Consider the following 20381-nt stretch of genomic DNA (forward strand, 5'->3'; position numbering starts at 1 on the left):
ATACCCATCACAGGGCAGATGTCTCCAAAATAAGCATCAAAAGAAAGATGTCTCCTATATACCCATCACAGGGAAGATGTCTCCTATATACCCATCACAGGGCAGATGTCTCCTATATACCCATCACAGGGCACGAGACACCTATATACCCATCACAGGGCAGATGTCTCCTATATACCAATTACAGGGCACGAGTCACCTATATACCCATCACAGGGCAGATGTCTCCTATATACCCATCACAGGGCACATGTCACCTATATACCCATCACAGGACACATGTCTCCTATATACCCATCACAGGGTGCGTGTCTCCTATATACCCATCACATGGCACGTGTCTCCTATATACCCATCACAGGGCACGTGTCTCCTATATACCGATAACAGGGCACGTGTCTCCTATATACCCATCACAGGGCAGGTGTCTCCTATAAACCCATCACAGGGCACGTGTCTCCTATATACCCATCACAGGGCACGTGTCTCCTATAAACCCATCACAGGGCACGTGTCTCCTATAAACCCATCACAGGGCACGTGTCTCCTATAAACCCATCACAGGGCACGTGTCTCCTATATACCCATCACAGGGCACGTGTCTCCTATGTACCGATCACAGGGCACGTGTCTCCTATATACCGATCACAGGGCACGTGTCTCCTATATACCCATCACAGGGCACGTGTCACCTATATACCCATCACAGGGCACGTGTCTCCTATATACCCATCACAGGGCACGTGTCACCTATATACCCATCACAGGGCACGTGTCTCCTATATACCCATCACAGGGTACGTGTCTCCAATATAACCATCACAGGGCAGGTGTCTCCTATATTCCCATCACAGGGCATGAGTCACCTATATAGCCATCACAGGGCAGATGTCTCCTATATACCATCACAGGGCAGATGTCTCCTATATACCCATCACAGGCCAGATGTCTCCTATATACCCATCACAGGCCAGATGTCTCCTATATACCCATTACAGGGCACGAGTCACCTATATACGCATCACAGGGCAGATTTCTCCTATATACCCATCACAGGGCACATGTCACCTATATACCCATTACAGGACACATGTCTCCTATATACCCATCACAGGGTACGTGTCTCCTATATACCCATCACAGGGCACGTGTCTCCTATATACCGATCACAGGGCACGTGTCTCCTATATACCGATTACAGGGTACGTGTCTCCTATATACCCATCACAGGGCAGGTGTCTCCTATTTACCCATCACAGGGCACGAGTCACCTATATACCCATCACAGGGCAGATGTCTATTATATACCCATCACAGGGCAGATGTCTCCAATATACGCATCACAAGGCAGATGTCTCCTATATACCCATCACAGGGATGATGTCTCCTATATAACCATCACAGGGCAGATGTCTCCTATATAACCATCACAGGGCAAATGTCTCCTATATACCCATCACAGGGCACATGTCTCCTATATACCCATTACAGGGCACGAGACACCTATATACCCATCACAGGGCAGATGTCTCCTATATACCAATTACAGGGCACGAGTCACCTATATACCCATCACAGGGCAGATGTCTCCTATATACCCATCACAGGGCACATGTCACCTATATACCCATCACAGGACACATGTCTCCTATATACCCATCACAGGGTGCGTGTCTCCTATATACCCATCACACGGCACGTGTCTCCTATATACCCATCACAGGACACGTGTCTCCTATATACCGATCACAGGGCACGTGTCTCCTATATACCCATCACAGGGCAGGTGTCTCCTATAAACCCATCACAGGGCACGTGTCTCCTATATACCCATCACAGGGCACGTGTCTCCTATAAACCCATCACAAGGCACGTGTCTCCTATAAACCCATCACAGGGCACGTGTCTCATATAAACCCATCACAGGGCACGTGTCTCCTATATACCCATCACAGGGCACGTGTCTCCTATATACCCATCACAGGGCACGTGTCTCCTATATACCCATCACAGGGCAGATGTCTCCTATATACCCATCACAGGGCAGGAGTCACCTATATACCCATCACAGGGCAGATGTCTCCTATATACCCATCACAGGGCAGATGTCTCCTTTATATCCATCACAGGGCAGATGTCTCCTATATACCCAATACAGGGCAGATGTCTCCTATATACCCATGACAGGGCACATGTCTCCTATATACCAATTACAGGGCACGAGACACCTATATACCCATCACAGGGCAGATGTCTCCTATATACCAATTACAGGCAACAAGTCACCTATATACCCATCACAGGGCAGATGTCTCCTATATACCCATCACAGGGAACATGTCACCTATATACCCATCACAGGACACATGTCTCCTATATACCCATTGCAGGGCACGTGTCACCTATATACCCATCGCAGGGCACGTGTCTCCTATATACCGATCACAGGGCACGTGTCTCCTATATACCCATCACAGGGCAGGTGTCTCCTATATACCCATCACAGGGCAGGTGTCTCCTATATACCCATCACAGGGCAGGTGTCTCCTATATACCCATCACAGGGCACGTGTCTCCTATATACCCATCACAGGGCACGTGTCTCCTATATACCCATCACAGGGCACGTGTCTCCTATATACCCATCTCAGGGCACGTGTCTCCTATATACCCATCACAGGGCAGAAGTCTCCTATATAACCATCACAGGGCACGTGTCTCCTATACACCCATCACAGGACACGTGTCTCCTATACACCCATCACAGGGCACGTGTCTCCTATACACCCATCACAGGGCACGTGTCTCCTATACACCCATCACAGGGCACGTGTCTCCTATATACCCATCACAGGGCAGGTGTCTCCTATATACCCATCACAGGGCAGATGTCTCCTATATACCCATCACAGGGCAGATGTCTCCTATATACCCATCACAGGACATGAGTCACCTTTATACCCATCACAGGGCACGAGTCACCTATATACCCACCCCAGGGCACGAGTTACCTATATACCCATCACAGGGCATGAGTCGCCTGTAATTGGCAGGGTCTCCTATATACCCATCTGTGTATGTTGTGGTAATTGTGATCAGTGCTGAATCCGGCCCAATGTTTGTGTCTTTCAGTCACTGAGATAGAAGACGCTCTGAAGATGGACCCAGACTCTTTTAAAGAGATGTACAAAGTGGACAAGCCCAGGCTGGACGATGACCACAACCTGGTGTTTCACTGCCAGATGGGCAAAAGAGGCCAACGGGCCACCGAGATCGCTGCCGGACTGGGTTACCAGCAGTAGGTATCTTATAAGAGGCTTGTGTCACCTATATACCCATCACAGGACACGTGTCTCCTATATAGCCATCACAGGGCACGTGACCCCTATATACCCATCACTGGGCACATGTCCCAAATATACACATCACAGGGTATGAGTCACCTATATACCCATCACATGGCACATGTCTCCTATATACTCATCACAGGGCACGTGTCACCTACATACCCATCACAGGGCATGAGTCACCTATATACCCATCACAAGGCATGAGTCACCTATATACCCATCATAGGGCACGTGTCACCTACATACCCATCACAGGACATGAGTCACCTACATACCCATCACAGGGCACGAGTCGCCTACATACCCATCACAGGGCATGAGACGCCTACATACCCATCACAGGGCATGAGACGCCTACATACCCATCACAGGGCACGAGTCGCCTATATACCCATCACAGGGCACGAGTCACCTATATACCCATCACATGTCACGAGTCACCTATATACCGATCACAGGGCACGTGTCACCTATATACCCATCACAGGACACGTGTCGCCAATATACCCATCACAGGGCACGTGTCACCTATATACACATCACAGGGCACGTGTCACCTATATACCCATCACAGGGCACGTGTCGCCTATATACCCATCACAGGGCACGAGTCACCCATATACCCATCACAGGGCACGTGTCACCTATATACCCATCACAGGGCACGAGTCATCAATATTCCCATCACAGGGCACGAGTCACCTAAACACCCATCACAGGGCACGAGTCACCTATACACCCATCACAGGACACGAGTCACCTATACACCCATCACAGGACACGTGTCACCTATATACCCATCAGAGGGCACGAGTCACCAATATACCCATCACAGGGCACGTGTCACCTATATACCCATCACAGGGCATGTGTCACCTATATACCCATCACAGGGCGCGAGTCACCAATATACCCATCACAGGGCACGTGTCACCTATATACCCATCACAGGGCACGTGTCACCTATATACCCATCACAGGGCACGTGTCACCTATATACCCATCACAGGGAACGAGTCACCAATATACCAATCACAGGGCACGAGTCACCAATATACCCATCACAGGGCACGTGTCAACTATATACCCATCACAGGGCACGTGTCACCTATATACCCATCACAGGGTACGTGTCACCTTTATACTCATCACATGGCATGAGTCACCTACATACCCATCACAGGGCACATGTCACCTATATACCATCACAGGGCATGAATCACCTATATACCCATCACAGGGCACATGTCACCTATATACACATCACAGGGCATGTGTCACCTATATACCCATCACAGGGGACGTGTCTCATATATAAACCCATCACAGGGCATGAGTCACCTATATACCCATCACAGGGCACGTGTCTCATATATATACCCATCACAGGGCATGTGTCTCAAACTTATACCCATCACAGGGCATGTATCACCTATATACCCATCACAGGGCACAAGTCTACTATATACCCATCACAGGTCACATGTCTCCTATATACCCATCACAAGGCACGTGTCACCTATATACCCATCGCAGGGCACGTGTCACCTATATACCCATTGCAGGGCACGTGTCTCCTATACACCCATCACAGGGCACGTGTCTCCTATACACCCATCACAGGGCACGTGTCTCCTATACATCCATCACGGGGTACATATCTCCTATACACCCATCACAGGGCATTTGTCTCCTATACATCCATCACGGGTCACGTGTCTCCTATACACCCATCACGGGGTACGGGTCACCTACACACCCATCACGGGGCACGTGTCTCCTATATACCCATCACGGGGCTCGTGTCTCCTATACACCCATCTCTGGACACGTGTCTCATATATATACCCAATACAGGGCACGTGTCTCCTATATACCCATCACAGGGCACGTGTCACCTATACACCCATCACGGGGCACGTGTCACCTATACACCCATCACGGGGCACGTGTCTCCTTTCTACCCATCACGGGGCACGTGTCTCCTATATACCCATTACGGGCCACGTGTCTCCTATATACCCATCACGGGCACATGTCTCCTATATACCCATCACGGGGCACGTCTCTCCTACAGACCCATCACGGGGCACGTGTCTCCTATACACCCATCACTATACACGTTTCTCCTATACACCCAACACAGGGCATGTGTCTCATATATATACCCAATACAGAGCACGTGTCACCTATACACCCGTCACGGGGCACGTGTCACCGATACACCCATCACGGGCACGTATCTCCTATATACCCATCACGGGGCACGTGTCTCCTATATACCCATCACGGGGCTCGTGTCTCCTATACACCCATCACTGGACACGTGTCTCCTATACACCCATCAAAGGGCATGTGTCATATATATGCCCAATACAGAGCACGTGTCTCCTATACACCCATCTCTGGACACGTGTCTCATATATATACCCAATACAGAGCACGTGTCTCCTATATACCCATCACAGGGCACGTGTCACCTATACACCCATCACGGGGCACGTGTTACCTATACACCCATCACGGGCACGTGTCTCCTTTCTACCCATCACGGGGCACGTGGCTCCTATATACCCATTACGGGCCACGTGTCTCCTATATACCCATCACGGGGCACATGTCTCCTATATACCCATCACGGGGCACGTGTCTCCTACAGACCCATCACGGGGCACGTGTCTCCTATACACCCATCACTATACACGTTTCTCCTATACACCCAACACAGGGCATGTGTCTCATATATATACCCAATACAGAGCACGTGTCACCTATACACCCGTCACGGGGCACGTGTCACCTATACACCCATCACGGGGCACGTATCTCCTATATACCCATCACGGGGCACGTGTCTCCTATATACCCATCACGGGGCTCGTGTCTCCTATACACCCATCAAAGGGCATGTGTCATATATATGCCCAATACAGAGCACGTGTCTCCTATACACCAAAGGGCACGTGTCACCTATACACCCATCACGGGGCATGTGTCTCCTATATACCCATTACAGGGAACGTGTCTCCTATATACCCATCATGGGGCACGTGTCTCCTATGGACCCATCACGGGGCACGTGTCTCCTTTATACCCATCACGGGGCACGTGTCTCCTATATACCCATCACGGGGCACGTGTCTCCTATATACCCATCACGGGGCACGTGTCTCCTATATACCCATCACGGGGCACGTGTCTCCTACAGACCCATCACGGGGCATGTGTCTCCTACAGACCCATCACGGGGCACGTGCCTCCTACAGACCCATCACGGGCCACGTGTCTCCTATAGACCCATCACGGGGCACGTGTCTCCTATACACCCATCACTGGACACGTGTCTCCTATACAACCATCACAGGGCATGTGTCTCATATATATACCCAATACAGAGCACGTGTCACCTATACACCCATCACGGGGCACGTGTCTCCTACAGACCCATCACGGGGCACGTGTCTCCTACAGACCCATCACGGGGCACGTGTCTCCTATAGACCCATCACGGAGCACGTGTTTCCTATAGACCCATCACGAGGCACATGTCTCCTATGGACCCATCTCGGGGGACGTGTCTCCTATGGACCCATCACGGGGCACGTGTCACCTATATACCCATCACGGGGCATGTGTCTCCCATATACCCATTACAGGGAACGTGTCTCCTATATACCCATCATGGGGCACGTGTCTCCTATGGACCCATCACGGGGCACGTGTCTCCTTTATACCCATCACGGGCACGTGTCTCCTATATACCCATCACGAGGCACGTGTCTCCTATATACCCATCACGGGGCACGTGTCTCCTATATACCCATCACGGGGCACGTGTCTCCTACAGACCCATCACAGGGCACGTGTCTCCTACAGACCCATCACGGGGCACGTGCCTCCTACAGACCCATCACGGGCCACGTGTCTCCTATAGACCCATCACGGGGCACGTGTCTCCTATACACCCATCACTGGACACGTGTCTCCTATACAACCATCACAGGGCATGTGTCTCATATATATACCCAATACAGAGCACGTGTCACCTATACACCCGTCACGGGGCACGTGTCACCTATACACCCATGACGGGGCACGTGTCTCCTATATACCCATCACGGGGTAGGTGTCTCCTATACACCCATCACGGGGCTCGTGTCTCCTATACACCCATCAAAGGGCATGTGTCTCATATATATGCCCAATAAAGAGCACGTGTCTCCTATACACGAATCACAGGGCACGTGTCACCTATACACCCATTACGGGCACGTGTCACCTATACACCCTTCACGGGGCACGTGTCTCCTATATACCCATAACGGGGCACGTGTCTCCTATATACCCATCACGGGGCACGTGTCTCCTATATACCCATCACGGGGCACGTGTCTCCTACAGACCGATCACGGGCACGTGTCTCCTACAGACCCATCACGGGGCATGTGTCTCCTACAGACCCATCACGGGGCACGTGTCTCCTACAGACCCATCACGGGGCACGTGTCTCCTATAGACCCATCACGGAGCACGTGTATCCTATAGACCCACCACGAGGCACGTGTCTCCTATGGACCCATCTCGGGGGACGTGTCTCCTATGGACCCATCACGGGGCACGTTTCACCTATACACCCATCACGGGGCACGTGTCACCTATATACCCATCACGGGCACGTGTCTCCTATATACCCATCACGGGGCACGTGTCTCTCATAAACCCATCACGGGCCACGTGTCTCCTATCTACCCATCACGGGGCACGTGTCTCCTATATACCCATCACGGGGCACGTGTCTCCTATATACCCATCACGGGGCACGTGTCTCCTATATACCCATCACGGGGCACGTGTCTCCTACAGACCCATCACGGGGCACGTGTCTCCTACAGACCCATCACGGGGCATGTCTCCTACAGACCCATCACGGGGCACGTGCCTCCTACAGACCCATCACGGGCCACGTGTCTCCTATAGACCCATCACGGGGCACGTGTCTCCTATACACCCATCACTGGACACGTGTCTCCTATACAACCATCACAGGGCATGTGTCTCATATATATACCCAATACAGAGCACGTGTCACCTATACACCCGTCAAGGGGCACGTGTCACCTATACACCCATCACGGGGCACGTGTCTCCTATATACCCATCACGGGGTAGGTGTCTCCTATACACCCATCACGGGGCTCGTGTCTCCTATACACCCATCAAAGGGCATGTGTCTCATATATATGCCCAATATAGAGCACGTGTCTCCTATACACGAATCACAGGGCACGTGTCACCTATACACCCATTACGGGCACTTGTCACCTATACACCCTTCACGGGGCACGTGTCTCCTATATACCCATAACGGGGCACGTGTGTCTCCTATATACCCATCACGGGGCACGTGTCTCCTATATACCCATCTCGGGGGACGTGTCTCCTATGGACCCATCACGGGGCACATGTCACCTATACACCCATCACGGGGCACGTGTCACCTATATACCCATCACGGGCACGTGTCTCCTATATACCCATCACGGGGCACGTGTCTCTCATAAACCCATCACGGGCCACGTGTCTCCTATCTACCCATCACGGGCCACGTGTCTCCTATCTACCCATCACGGGGCACGTGTCTCCTACATACCCATCACGGGGCACGTGTCTCCTACAGACCCATCACGGGGCACGTGTCTCCAACAGACCCATCACGGGGCACGTGTTTCTTATAGACCTATCACAGGCACGTGTCTCCTATGGACCCATCACGGGGCACGTGTCTCCTATACACCCATCACGGGGCACGTGTCACCTATATACCCATCACGGGGCACGTGTCACCTTTACACCCATCACGGGGCACGTGTCTCCTATACACCCATCACGGGGCACGTGTCTCCTATATACCCATCACGGGCCACGTGTCTCCTATATACCCATCACGGGGCACGTGTCTCCTATATACCCATCACGGGCACGTGTCTCCTATATACCCATCACGGGGCACGTGTCTCCTGTATACCCATCACGGGCCACGTGTCTCCTGTATACCCATCACGGGACACGTGTCTCCTGTAAACCCTTCACGGGGCACGTGTCTCCTGTATACCCATCACGGGCCACGTGTCTCCTATAGACCCATCACGGGGCACGTGTCTCCTATAGACCCATCACGGGGCACGTGTTTCCTATAGACCCATCACGGGGCACGTGTCTCCTATAGACCCATCACGGGCCACGTGTCTCCTATAGACCCATCACGGGGCACGTGTCTCCTATAGACCCATCATGGGGCACGTGTCTCCTATAGACCCATCACGGGCACGTGTCTCCTATAGACCCATCATGGGGCACGTGTTTCCTATAGACCCATCACGGGGCACGTGTCTCCTATAGACCCATCACAGGGCATGTGCCCACTGTGTCTCTCTTACAGCCCTGCTCCTGTCACATACAGGTATACCAGTTAGTTTGCAGTGTGGCTTGTAGGTCATGTGACCATTGTCTTTCTGTGTTCCAGTGCCCGCAATTACCTAGGTGGCTACAGAGAGTGGGCTGAGAAGGAAGGAAAATGACTACACCTACATACAGCTAATCAGACGCATTTCTTTCAGTGCTGGAATACAAATGTCATTAACCTCTAAGGACGTTACAAATACAATTTCTCTAGAAACATTACACTTATGTCTGGTCTATAGCAGGACACTAATAACCTGGAATAATACCATGCCTTGTCTGGTCTATAGCAGGACACTAATAACCTGGAATAATACCATGCCTTGTCTGGTCCATAGCAGGACAATAATAACCTGGAATAATACCAAGCCTTGTCTGGTCTATAGCAGGACACTAATAACCTGGAATAATACCATGCCTTGTCTGGTCTATAGCAGGACACTAATAACCTGGAATAATACCATGCCTTGTCTGGTCTATAGCAGGACACTAATAACCTGGAATAATACCATGCCTTGTCTGGTCCATAGCAGGACAATAATAACCTGGAATAATACCATGCCTTGTCTGGTCTATAGCAGGACACTAATAACCTGGAATAATACCATGCCTTGTCTGGTCTATAGCAGGACACTAATAACCTGTAATAATACCATGCCTTGTCTGGTCTATAGCAGGACACTAATAACCTAGAATAATACCATGCCTTGTCTGGCCATAGCAGGACACTAATAACCTGTAATAATACCATGCCTCGTCTGGTCTATAGCAGGACACTAATAACCTGGAATAATACCATGCCTCGTCTGGTCTATAGCAGGACACTAATAACCTGGAATAATACCATGCCTCGTCTGGCCTATAGCAGGACAATAATAACCTGGAATAATACCATGCCTTGTCTGGCCTATAGCAGGACACTAATAACCTGGAATAATACCATGCCTTGTCTGGTCTATAGCAGGACACTAATAACCTGGAATAATACCATGCCTTGTCTGGTCTATAGCAGGACACTAATAACCTGGAATAATACCATGCCTCGTCTGGCCTATAGCAGGACAATAATAACCTGGAATAATACCATGCCTCGTCTGGTCTATAGCAGGACACTAATAACCTGGAATAATACCATGCCTTGTCTGGTCTATAGCAGGACACTAATAACCTGGAATAATACCATGCCTTGTCTGGCCATAGCAGGACACTAATAACCTGTAATAATACCATGCCTCGTCTGGCGGAGGTTACTTATCTAGACAAGCAGATGGTGACTGAATGTTGTACCCAATGCTGTGAATATTACTGTTATCTTATCACTTCACAAATACCTCATTCAATAAAGTAACGTTTTTTTAAGGTTTTGTTTTTTCGCATATGATTTCTCTGTTTAGCCTCATTTGTGACGTGTGAGTGGACCTCAGGACCTCAGGACACTCATTATATTTGGCAGGTGTTAAATTTTGTCGAAGTTTAAAAAAAAAAAAAATGTCTTTGTTGCTGTCTAACTAAAAGGTACAAAATGCCCATTAAAAGTATAGCACAAGCAACATTCACTGTCCTTATGGCTGAGAAGATTTAACACTTACTGTAAGGTGCATACACACTGCGCGATTAGGAAAGCCAGTACCATTACAATATTGTAATCGTACCGTCATTCCTGATCCCCTGTAGCATCTGCACTGACCGATCAGTCATTCCTGATCCCCTGTAGCGTCTGCACTGACCGATCAGTCATTCCTGATCCCCTGTAGTGCCTGCACTGACCGATCAGTCATTCCTGGTCCCCTGTAGCGCTTGCACTGACCGATCAGTCATTCCTGATCCCCTGTAGCGTCTGCACTGACCGATCAGTCATTCCTGATCCCCTGTAGTGCCTGCACTGACCGATCAGTCATTCCTGGTCCCCTGTAGTGCCTGCACTGACCGATCAGTCATTCCTGATCCCCTGTAGCGTCTGCACTGACCGATCAGTCATTCCTTATCCTCTGTAGCGTCTGCAATGACCGATAAGTCATTCCTGATCCCCTGTGGCGTCTGCACTGACCGATCAGTCATTCCTGATCCCCTGTAGCGTCTGCACTGACCGATCAGTCATTCCTGGTCCCCTGTAGTGCCTGCACTGACCGATCAGTCATTCCTGATCCCCTGTAGCGTCTGCACTGACCGATGAGTCATTCCTGATCCCCTGTAGTGCCTGCACTGACCGATCAGTCATTCCTGGTTCCCTGTAGTGCCTGCACTGACCGATCAGTCATTCCTGATCCCCTGTAGCGTCTGCACTGACCGATCAGTCATTCCTTATCCTCTGTAGCGTCTGCAATGACCGATCAGTCATTCCTGATCCCCTGTGGCGTCTGCACTGACCGATCAGTCATTCCTGATCCCCTGTAGCGTCTGCACTGACCGATCAGTCATTCCTGATCCCCTGTAGCGTCTGCACTGACCGATAAGTCATTCCTGATCCTCTGTAGCGTCTGCACTGGCCGATCAGTCATTCCTGATCCCCTGTAGCGTCTGCACTGACCGATCAGTCATTCCTGATCCCCTGTAGCGTCTGCACTGACCGATAAGTCATTCCTGATCCCCTGTAGCGTCTGCACTGACCGATAAGTCATTCCTGATCCCCTGTAGCGTCTGCACTGACCGATCAGTCATTCCTGATCCCCTGTAGCGTCTGCACTGACCGATAAGTCATTCCTGATCCCCTGTAGCGTCTGCATTGACCGATAAGTCATTCCTGATCCTCTGTAGCGTCTGCACTGACCGATAAGTCATTCCTGATCCCCGGTAGCGTCTGCACTGACCGATCAGTCATTCCTGGTCCCCTGTGGCGTCTGCACTGACCGATAAGTCATTCCTGATCCTCTGTAGCGTCTGCACTGACCGATAAGTCATTCCTGATCCCCTGTGGCGTCTGCACTGACCGATCAGTCATTCCTGATCCCCTGTGGCGTCTGCACTGACCGATAAGTCATTCCTGATCCCCTGTGGCGTTTGCACTGACCGATAAGTCATTCCTGATCCCCTGTGGCATCTGCACTGACCGATAAGTCATTCCTGATCCCCTGTGGTGTCTGCAATGACCGATCAGTCATTCCTGATCCCCTGTGGTGTCTGCACTGACCGATAAGTCATTCCTGATCCCCTGTGGCGTCTGCACTGACCGATCAGTCATTCCTGATCCCCTGTGGCGTCTGCACTGACCGATAAGTCATTCCTGATCCCCTGTGGCGTTTGCACTGACCGATAAGTCATTCCTGATCCCCTGTGGCATCTGCACTGACCGATAAGTCATTCCTGATCCCCTGTGGTGTCTGCAATGACCGATCAGTCATTCCTGATCCCCTGTGGTGTCTGCACTGACCGATAAGTCATTCCTGATACCCTGTGGCGTCTGCACTGACCGATAAGTCATTCCTGATCCCCTGTGGCGTCTGCACTGACCGATAAGTCATTCCTGATCCCTGTGGTGTCTGCACTGACCGATCAGTCATTCCTGATCCTCTGTAGCGTCTGCACTGACCGATCAGTCATTCCTGATCCCCTGTAGCGTCTGCACTGATTAATCAGTCATTCCTGATCCCCTGTAGCGTCTGCACTGACCGATCAGTCATTCCTGATCCCCTGTAGTGCCTGCACTGACCGATCAGTCATTCCCGATCCCCTGTAGCATCTGCACTGACCGATCAGTCATTCCTTATCCTCTGTAGCGTCTGCAATGACCGATCAGTCATTCCTGATCCCGTGGCGTCTGCACTGACCGATCAGTCATTCCTGATCCCCTGTGGTGTCTGCACTGACCGATCAGTCATTCCTGATCCCCTGTGGTGTCTGCACTGACCGATCAGTCATTGCTGATCCCCTGTAGAGGGGGGCAGAGAGAGGGCAGGAAAGATGAGGAAGAGAGAGAGGGGGAAGAGAGAGCGCAGGCAAGAGGAGGAAGAGAGAGGGGGGGGAAGAGAGAGGGCAGGAAAGAGGAGGAAGAGAGAGAGGGGTGAAGAGAGAGAGCAGGAAAGGAGGGAGAGAGAGAGAGGGGGAGAGAGAGGGCAGGAAAGATGAGGAAGAGAGAGAGGGGGGAAGAGAGAGAGCAGGAAAGAGGAGGGAGAGAGAGGGGGGGAAGAGAGAGGGCAGGAAAGAGGAGGAAGAGAGAGAGGGGGGAAGAGAGAGGGCAGAAAAGATGAGGAAGAGAGAGAGGGGGGAAGAGGGAAAGCAGGAAAGAGGAGGAAGAGAGAGAGGGAGGAAGAGAGAGAGCAGGAAAGGAGGGAGAGAGAGAGGTGGAAAAGAGAGGGGGGTGAGAGAGAGCAGGAAAGAGGAGGAAGAGAGAGGGGGGAAGAGAGAGGGCAGGAAAGAGGAGGAAGAGAGAGGGGGGAAGAGAGAGGGCAGGAAAGAGGAGGGAGAGAGAGAGGGGGGGAGAGAGAGGGCAGGAAAGAGGAGGGAGAGAGAGAGGGGGGGAAGAGAGAGGGCAGGAAAGAGGAGGAAGAGAGAGAGAGAGATGGGGAAGAGAGAGGGCAGGAAAGAGGAGGAAGAGAGAGAGAGATGGGGAAGAGAGAGGGCAGGAAAGATGAGGAAGAGAGAGAGGGGGGAAGAGAGAGAGCAGGAAAGAGGAGGGAGAGAGAGGGGGGGAAGAGAGAGGGCAGGAAAGAGGAGGAAGAGAGAGAGGGGGGAAGAGAGGGCAGAAAAGATGAGGAAGAGAGAGAGGGGGGAAGAGGGAAAGCAGGAAAGAGGAGGAAGAGAGAGAGGGAGGAAGAGAGAGAGCAGGAAAGGAGGGAGAGAGAGAGGTGGAAAAGAGAGGGGGGTGAGAGAGAGCAGGAAAGAGGAGGAAGAGAGAGGGGGGAAGAGAGAGGGCAGGAAAGAGGAGGAAGAGAGAGGGGGGAAGAGAGAGGGCAGGAAAGAGGAGAGAGAGAGGGGGGGGAGAGAGAGGGCAGGAAAGAGGAGGGAGAGAGAGAGGGGGGGAAGAGAGAGGGCAGGAAAGAGGAGGAAGAGAGAGAGAGATGGGGAAGAGAGAGGGCAGGAAAGAGGAGGAAGAGAGAGAGAGATGGGGAAGAGAGAGGGCAGGAAAGAGGAGGAAGAGAGAGAGGGGAAGAGAGAGGGCAGGAAAGAGGAGGAAGAGACAGGGGGGAAAAGAGAGGGCAGGAAAGAGGAGGAAGAGAGAGAGGGGGGACAGATGGCAGGAAAGAGGAGGAAGAGAGAGAGAGAGGGCAGGAAAGAGGAGGAATAGAGAGAGGGGGGAGAGAGAGGGTAGGAAAGAGGAGGAAGAGAGAGAGGGAGAGAGGGCAGGAAAGAGGAGGAAGAGAGGGGGGGAAGAGAGAGGGCAGGAAAGAGGAGGAAGAGAGATAGGGGGGAAGAGAGAGAGCAGGAAAGGAGAGAGAGAGAGAGAGGTGGAAGAGAGAGGGCAGGAAAGAGGAGGAAGAGAGAGAGGGGGGAAGAGAGAGGGCAGGAAAGAGGAGGGAGAGAGAGGGTGGAAGAGAGAGGGCAGGAAAGAGGAGGAAGAGAGAGAGAGAGGGGGGAAGAGAGAGGGCAGGACAGAGGAGGAAGAGAGAGAGGGGGGAAGAGAGAGGGCAGGAAAGAGGAGGGAGATAGGGGGGAAGAGAGAGGGCAGGAAAGAGAAGAAAGAGAGAGAGGGGGGAAGAGAGAGGGCAGGAAAGAGGAGGAAGAGAGGGGGGGAGAGAGGGCAGGAAAGAGGAGGAAGAGAGAGAGGGGGGAGAGAGGGCAGGAAAGAGGAGGAAGAGAGAGATAGGGGGAGAGAGAGGGCAGGAAAGAGGAGGAAGAGAGAGAGAGGGGGAGAGAGAGGGCAGGAAAGAGGAGGAAGAGAGAGATGGGGGACAGATGGCAGGAAAGAGGAGGAAGAGAGAGATAGGGGGAGAGACAGGGCAGGAAAAGAGGAGGAAAAGAGAGAGGGGGGACAGATGGCAGGAAAGAAGAGGAAGAGAGAGAGATGGGGAAAAGAGAGGGCAGGAAAGAGGAGGAAGAGAGAGAGGGGGGACAGATGGCAGGAAAGAGGAGGAAGAGAGAGAGAGATGGGGAAGAGAGAGGGCAGGAAAGTGGAGGAAGAGAGAGAGGGGGGGAGAGAGAGGGTAGGAAAGAGGAGGAAGAGAGAGAGAGGGGGGAGAGAGGGCAGGAAAGAGGAGGAGGAGAGGGGGGAAGAGAGAGGGCAGGAAAGAGGAGGAAGAGAGAAAATGGGAAGAGGAGGGAAAGAGAGGGGGGAAGAGAGAGAGGGGGGAAGAGAGAGGGCAGGAAAGAGGAGGAAGAGAGATAGGGGGGAAGAGAGAGAGCAGGAAAGGAGGGAGAGAGAGAGGGGGAAGAGGGCAGGAAAGAGGAGGAAGAGAGAGAGGGGGGAAGAGAGAGGGCAGGAAAGAGGAGGGAGAGAGAGAGGGTGGAAGAGAGAGGGCAGGAAAGAGGAGGAAGAGAGAGAGAGAGGGGGGAAGAGAGAGGGCAGGAAAGAGGAGGGAGAGAGAGAGGGGGGAAGAGAGAGGGCAGGAAAGAGGAGGAAGAGAGATAGGGGGGAAGAGAGAGAGCAGGAAAGGAGGGAGAGAGAGAGTGGGAAGAGAGAGGGCAGGAAAGAGGAGGAAGAGAGAGAGGGGGGAAGAGAGAGGGCAGGAAAGAGGAGGGAGAGAGAGGGATGAGAGAGGGCAGGAAAGAGGAGGAAGAGAGAGATAGGGGGAGAGAGAGGGCAGGAAAGAGGAGGAAGAGAGAGATAGGGGGAGAGAGAGGGCAGGAAAGAGGAGGAAGAGAGAGAGGGGGACAGATGGCAGGAAAGAGGAGGAAGAGAGAGAGAGATGGGGAAGAGAGAGGGCAGGAAAGAGGAGGAAGAGAGAGAGGGGGGACAGATGGCAGGAAAGAGGAGGAAGAGAGAGAGAGATGGGGAAGAGAGAGGGCAGGAAAGAGGAGGAAGAGAGAGAGGGGGGGAGAGAGAGGGTAGGAAAGAGGAGGAAGAGAGAGAGAGGGGGAGAGAGGGCAGGAAAGAGGAGGAAGAGAGGGGGGGAAGAGAGAGGGCAGGAAAGAGGAGGAAGAGAGAAAATGGGAAGAGGAGGGAAAGAGAGAGAGGGGGGAAGAGAGAGGGCAGGAAAGAGGAGGAAGAGAGATAGGGGGGAAGAGAGAGAGCAGGAAAGGAGGGAGAGAGAGAGGGGGAAGAGAGAGGGCAGGAAAGAGGAGGAAGAGAGAGAGGGGGGAAGAGGGCAGGAAAGAGGAGGGAGAGAGAGAGGGTGGAAGAGAGAGGGCAGGAAAGAGGAGTAAGAGAGAGAGAGAGGGGGAAGAGAGAGGGCAGGAAAGAGGAGGAAGAGAGAGAGGGGGGAAGAGAGAGGGCAGGAAAGAGGAGGGAGAGAGAGAGGGTGGAAGAGAGAGGGCAGGAAAGAGGAGAAAGAGAGAGAGAGGGGGGAAGAGAGAGGACAGGAAAGAGGAGGAAGAGAGAGAGGGGGGAAGAGAGAGGGCAGGAAAGAGGAGGAAGAGAGAGAGGGGGGAGAGAGAGCAGGAAAGAGGAGGGAGAGAGAAAGGGGGGAGAGAGAGGGCAGGAAAGAGGAGGAAGAGAGGGGGGAGAGAGCAGGAAATAGGAGGAAAAGAGAGAGAGGGGGAGAGAGAGGGCAGGAAAGAGGAGGAAGAGAGAGAGGGGGAACAGAGGGCAGGAAAGAGGAGGAAGAGAGAGAGAGGGGGAGAGAGAGCAGGAAAGAGGAGGAAAAGAGAGAGAGGGGGAGAGAGAGGGCAGAAAAGAGGAGGAAGAGAGAGAAGGGGGGGGAGAGGGCAGGAAAGAGAAGGAAGAGAGACAGGGTGGAAAGAGGGCAGGAAAGACGAGGAAGAGAGAGAGGGGGGAGAGAGAGGGCAGGAAAGAGGAGGAAGAGAGGGAAAGAGAGAGAGGGCAGGAAAGAGGAGGAAGAGAGGGGGGAGAGAGAGGGCAGGAAAGAGGAGGAAGAGAGGGGGGAGAGAGAGGGCAGGAAAGAGGAGGAAGAGAGAGAGGGGGCAGGAAAGAGGAGGAAGAGAGAGAGAAGGGGGGAGAGAGGGCAGGAAAGAGGAGGAAGAGAGAGAGGGGGGAGAGAGAGGGCAGAAAAGAGGAGGAAGAGAGAGGGCAGGAAAGAGGAAGAGAGAGAGGGGGGAAGAGAGAGGGCAGGAAAGAGGAGGAAGAGAGAGAGGGGGGGAAGAGAGAGGGCAGGAGAGAGGAGGAAGAGAGAGGGGGAAGAGAGAGGGCAGGAAAGAGGAAGAGAGTGGGGGAAGGGAGGGCAGGAAAAAGGAGGAAGAGAAGGGGGGGAAGCGAGAGGGCAGGAAAGTGGAGGAAGAGAAAGGGGGGGGGAGAGAGAGGGCAGGAAAGAGGAGGAAGAGAGGGGGGGAGAGAGAGGGCAGGAAAGAGGAGGGGGAGCTTTAGGTGGCTGCAGTCATACATTAGGGGGCTGTAGTCATACATTAGGTGGTGGCTGTAGTCATACATTAGGGGGCTGTAGTCATACATTAGGTGGTGGCTGTAGTCATACATTAGGGGGCTGTAGTCATACATTAGGTGGTGGCTGTAGTCATACATTAGGGGGCTGTAGTCATACATTAGGTGGTGGCTGTAGTCATACATTAGGGGGCTGTAGTCATACATTAGGGGGCTGCAGTCATACATTAGGGGGCTGTAGTCATACATTAGGTGGTGGCTGTAGTCATACATTAGGGGGCTGTAGTCATACATTAGGTGACGGCTGTAGTCATACATTAGGGGGCTGCAGTCATACATTAGGTGGGGGCTGTAGTCATACATTAGGTGGTGGCTGTAGTCATACATTAGGTGGTGGCTGTAGTCATACATTAGGGGGCTGTAGTCATACATTAGGGGGCTGCAGTCATACATTAGGTGGGGGCTGTAGTCATACATTAGGGGGCTGCAGTCATACATTAGGTAGGGGCGGTAGTCATACATTAGGGGACTGTAGTCATACATTAGGGGGCTGCAGTCATACATTAGGTGGGGGCTGTAGTCATACATTAGGGGGCTGCAGTCATACATTAGGAGGGGGCTGTAGTCATACATTAGGGGACGGTAGTTATACATTAGGTGGGGGCTTTAGTTATACATTAGGTGGGGGAGGTAGTCATACATTAGGGGACGGTAGTTATACATTAGGTGGGGGCTATAGTTATACATTAGGTGGGGGCTTTAGTTATACATTAGGTGGGGGCTGTAGTGGTACATTAGGTGGGGGCTGTAGTGGTACAGTAGGTGGGGGCTGTAGTGGTACATTAGGTGGGGGCTGTAGTGGTACAGTAGGTGGGGGCTGTAGTGATACATTAGGTGGGGGCTGTAGTGGTACAGTAGGTGGGGGCTGTAGTGGTACATTAGGTGGGGGCTGTAGTGGTACAGTAGGTGGGGGGTTGTAGTGATACATTAGGTGGGGGCTGTAGTGGTACATTAGGTGGGGGCTGTAGTGGTACAGTAGGTGGGGGCTGTAGTGGTACATTAGGTGGGGGCTGTAGTGGTACATTAGGTGGGGGCTGTAGTGGTACAGTAGGTGGGGGCTGTAGTGATACATTAGGTGGGGGCTGTAGTGGTACAGTAGGTGGGGGCTGTAGTGGTACATTAGGTGGGGGCTGTAATGGTACATTAGGTGGGGGGTTGTAGTGATACATTAGGTGGGGGCTGTAGTGGTACAGTAGGTGGGGGTTGTAGTGGTACATTAGGTGGGGGTTGTAGTGGTACATTAGGTGGGGGCTGTAGTGGTACAGTAGGTGGGGGCTGTAGTGATACATTAGGTGGGGGCTGTAGTGGTACATTAGGTGGGGGCTGTAGTGGTACATTAGGTGGGGGGTTGTAGTGATACATTAGGTGGGGGCTGTAGTGGTACATTAGGTGGGGGTTGTAGTGATACATTAGGTGGGGGCTGTAGTGGTACATTAGGTGGGGGGTTGTAGTGATACATTAGGTGGGGGCTGTAGTGATACATTAGGTGGGGGCTGTAGTGATACATTAGGTGGGGGCTGTAGTGGTACATTAGGTGGGGGCTGTAGTGGTACAGTAGGTGGGGGCTGTAGTGATACATTAGGTGGGGGCTGTAGTGGTACATTAGGTGGGGGTTGTAGTGATACATTAGGTGGGGGTTGTAGTGATACATTAGGTGGGGTCTGTAGTGGTACATTAGGTGGGGGGTTGTAGTGATACATTAGGTGGGGGCTGTAGTGGTACATTAGGTGGGGGTTGTAGTGATACATTAGGTGGGGGCTGTAGTGGTACAGTAGGTGGGGGCTGTAGTGGTACAGTAGATGGGGGCTGTAGTGATACATTAGGTGGGGGCTGTAGTGGTACATTAGGTGGGGGTTGTAGTGATACATTAGGTGGGGTCTGTAGTGGTACATTAGGTGGGGGCTGTAGTGGTACATTAGGTGGGGGGTTGTAGTGATACATTAGGTGGGGGCTGTAGTGGTACATTAGGTGGGGGTTGTAGTGATACATTAGGTGGGGGCTGTAGTGGTACATTAGGTGGGGGCTGTAGTGGTACAGTAGGTGGGGGCTGTAGTGATACATTAGGTGGGGGCTGTAGTGGTACATTAGGTGGGGGTTGTAGTGGTACATTAGGTGGGGGTTGTAGTGGTACATTAGGTGGGGTCTGT

The 20381-nt window shown here is 52.3% G+C and overlaps 1 protein-coding gene across 2 annotated transcripts in view; it reads left to right on the plus strand.

Moving 5' to 3' along the window:
* The window catches only part of TSTD1 (thiosulfate sulfurtransferase like domain containing 1), an 88978-nt gene extending 77810 nt beyond the window's left edge, over positions 1-11168 (plus strand). For both annotated transcript variants that reach the window (XM_088448867.1, XM_088448869.1), the window contains exons 3-4: positions 3133-3298; positions 9874-11168. In XM_088448867.1, the coding sequence (XP_088304993.1) occupies positions 3133-3298; positions 9874-9928 (221 nt within the window). In that variant the 3' untranslated portion in view covers positions 9929-11168. The remainder of the gene's footprint in view (positions 1-3132; positions 3299-9873) is intronic.
* Positions 11169-20381: the final 9213 nt, after the last annotated feature.

The sequence above is a fragment of the Taudactylus pleione genome, unplaced genomic scaffold (assembly GCF_031769625.1).
Source record: "Taudactylus pleione unplaced genomic scaffold, aTauple2 ptg000469l, whole genome shotgun sequence".
NCBI lineage: Eukaryota > Metazoa > Chordata > Amphibia > Anura > Myobatrachidae > Taudactylus > Taudactylus pleione.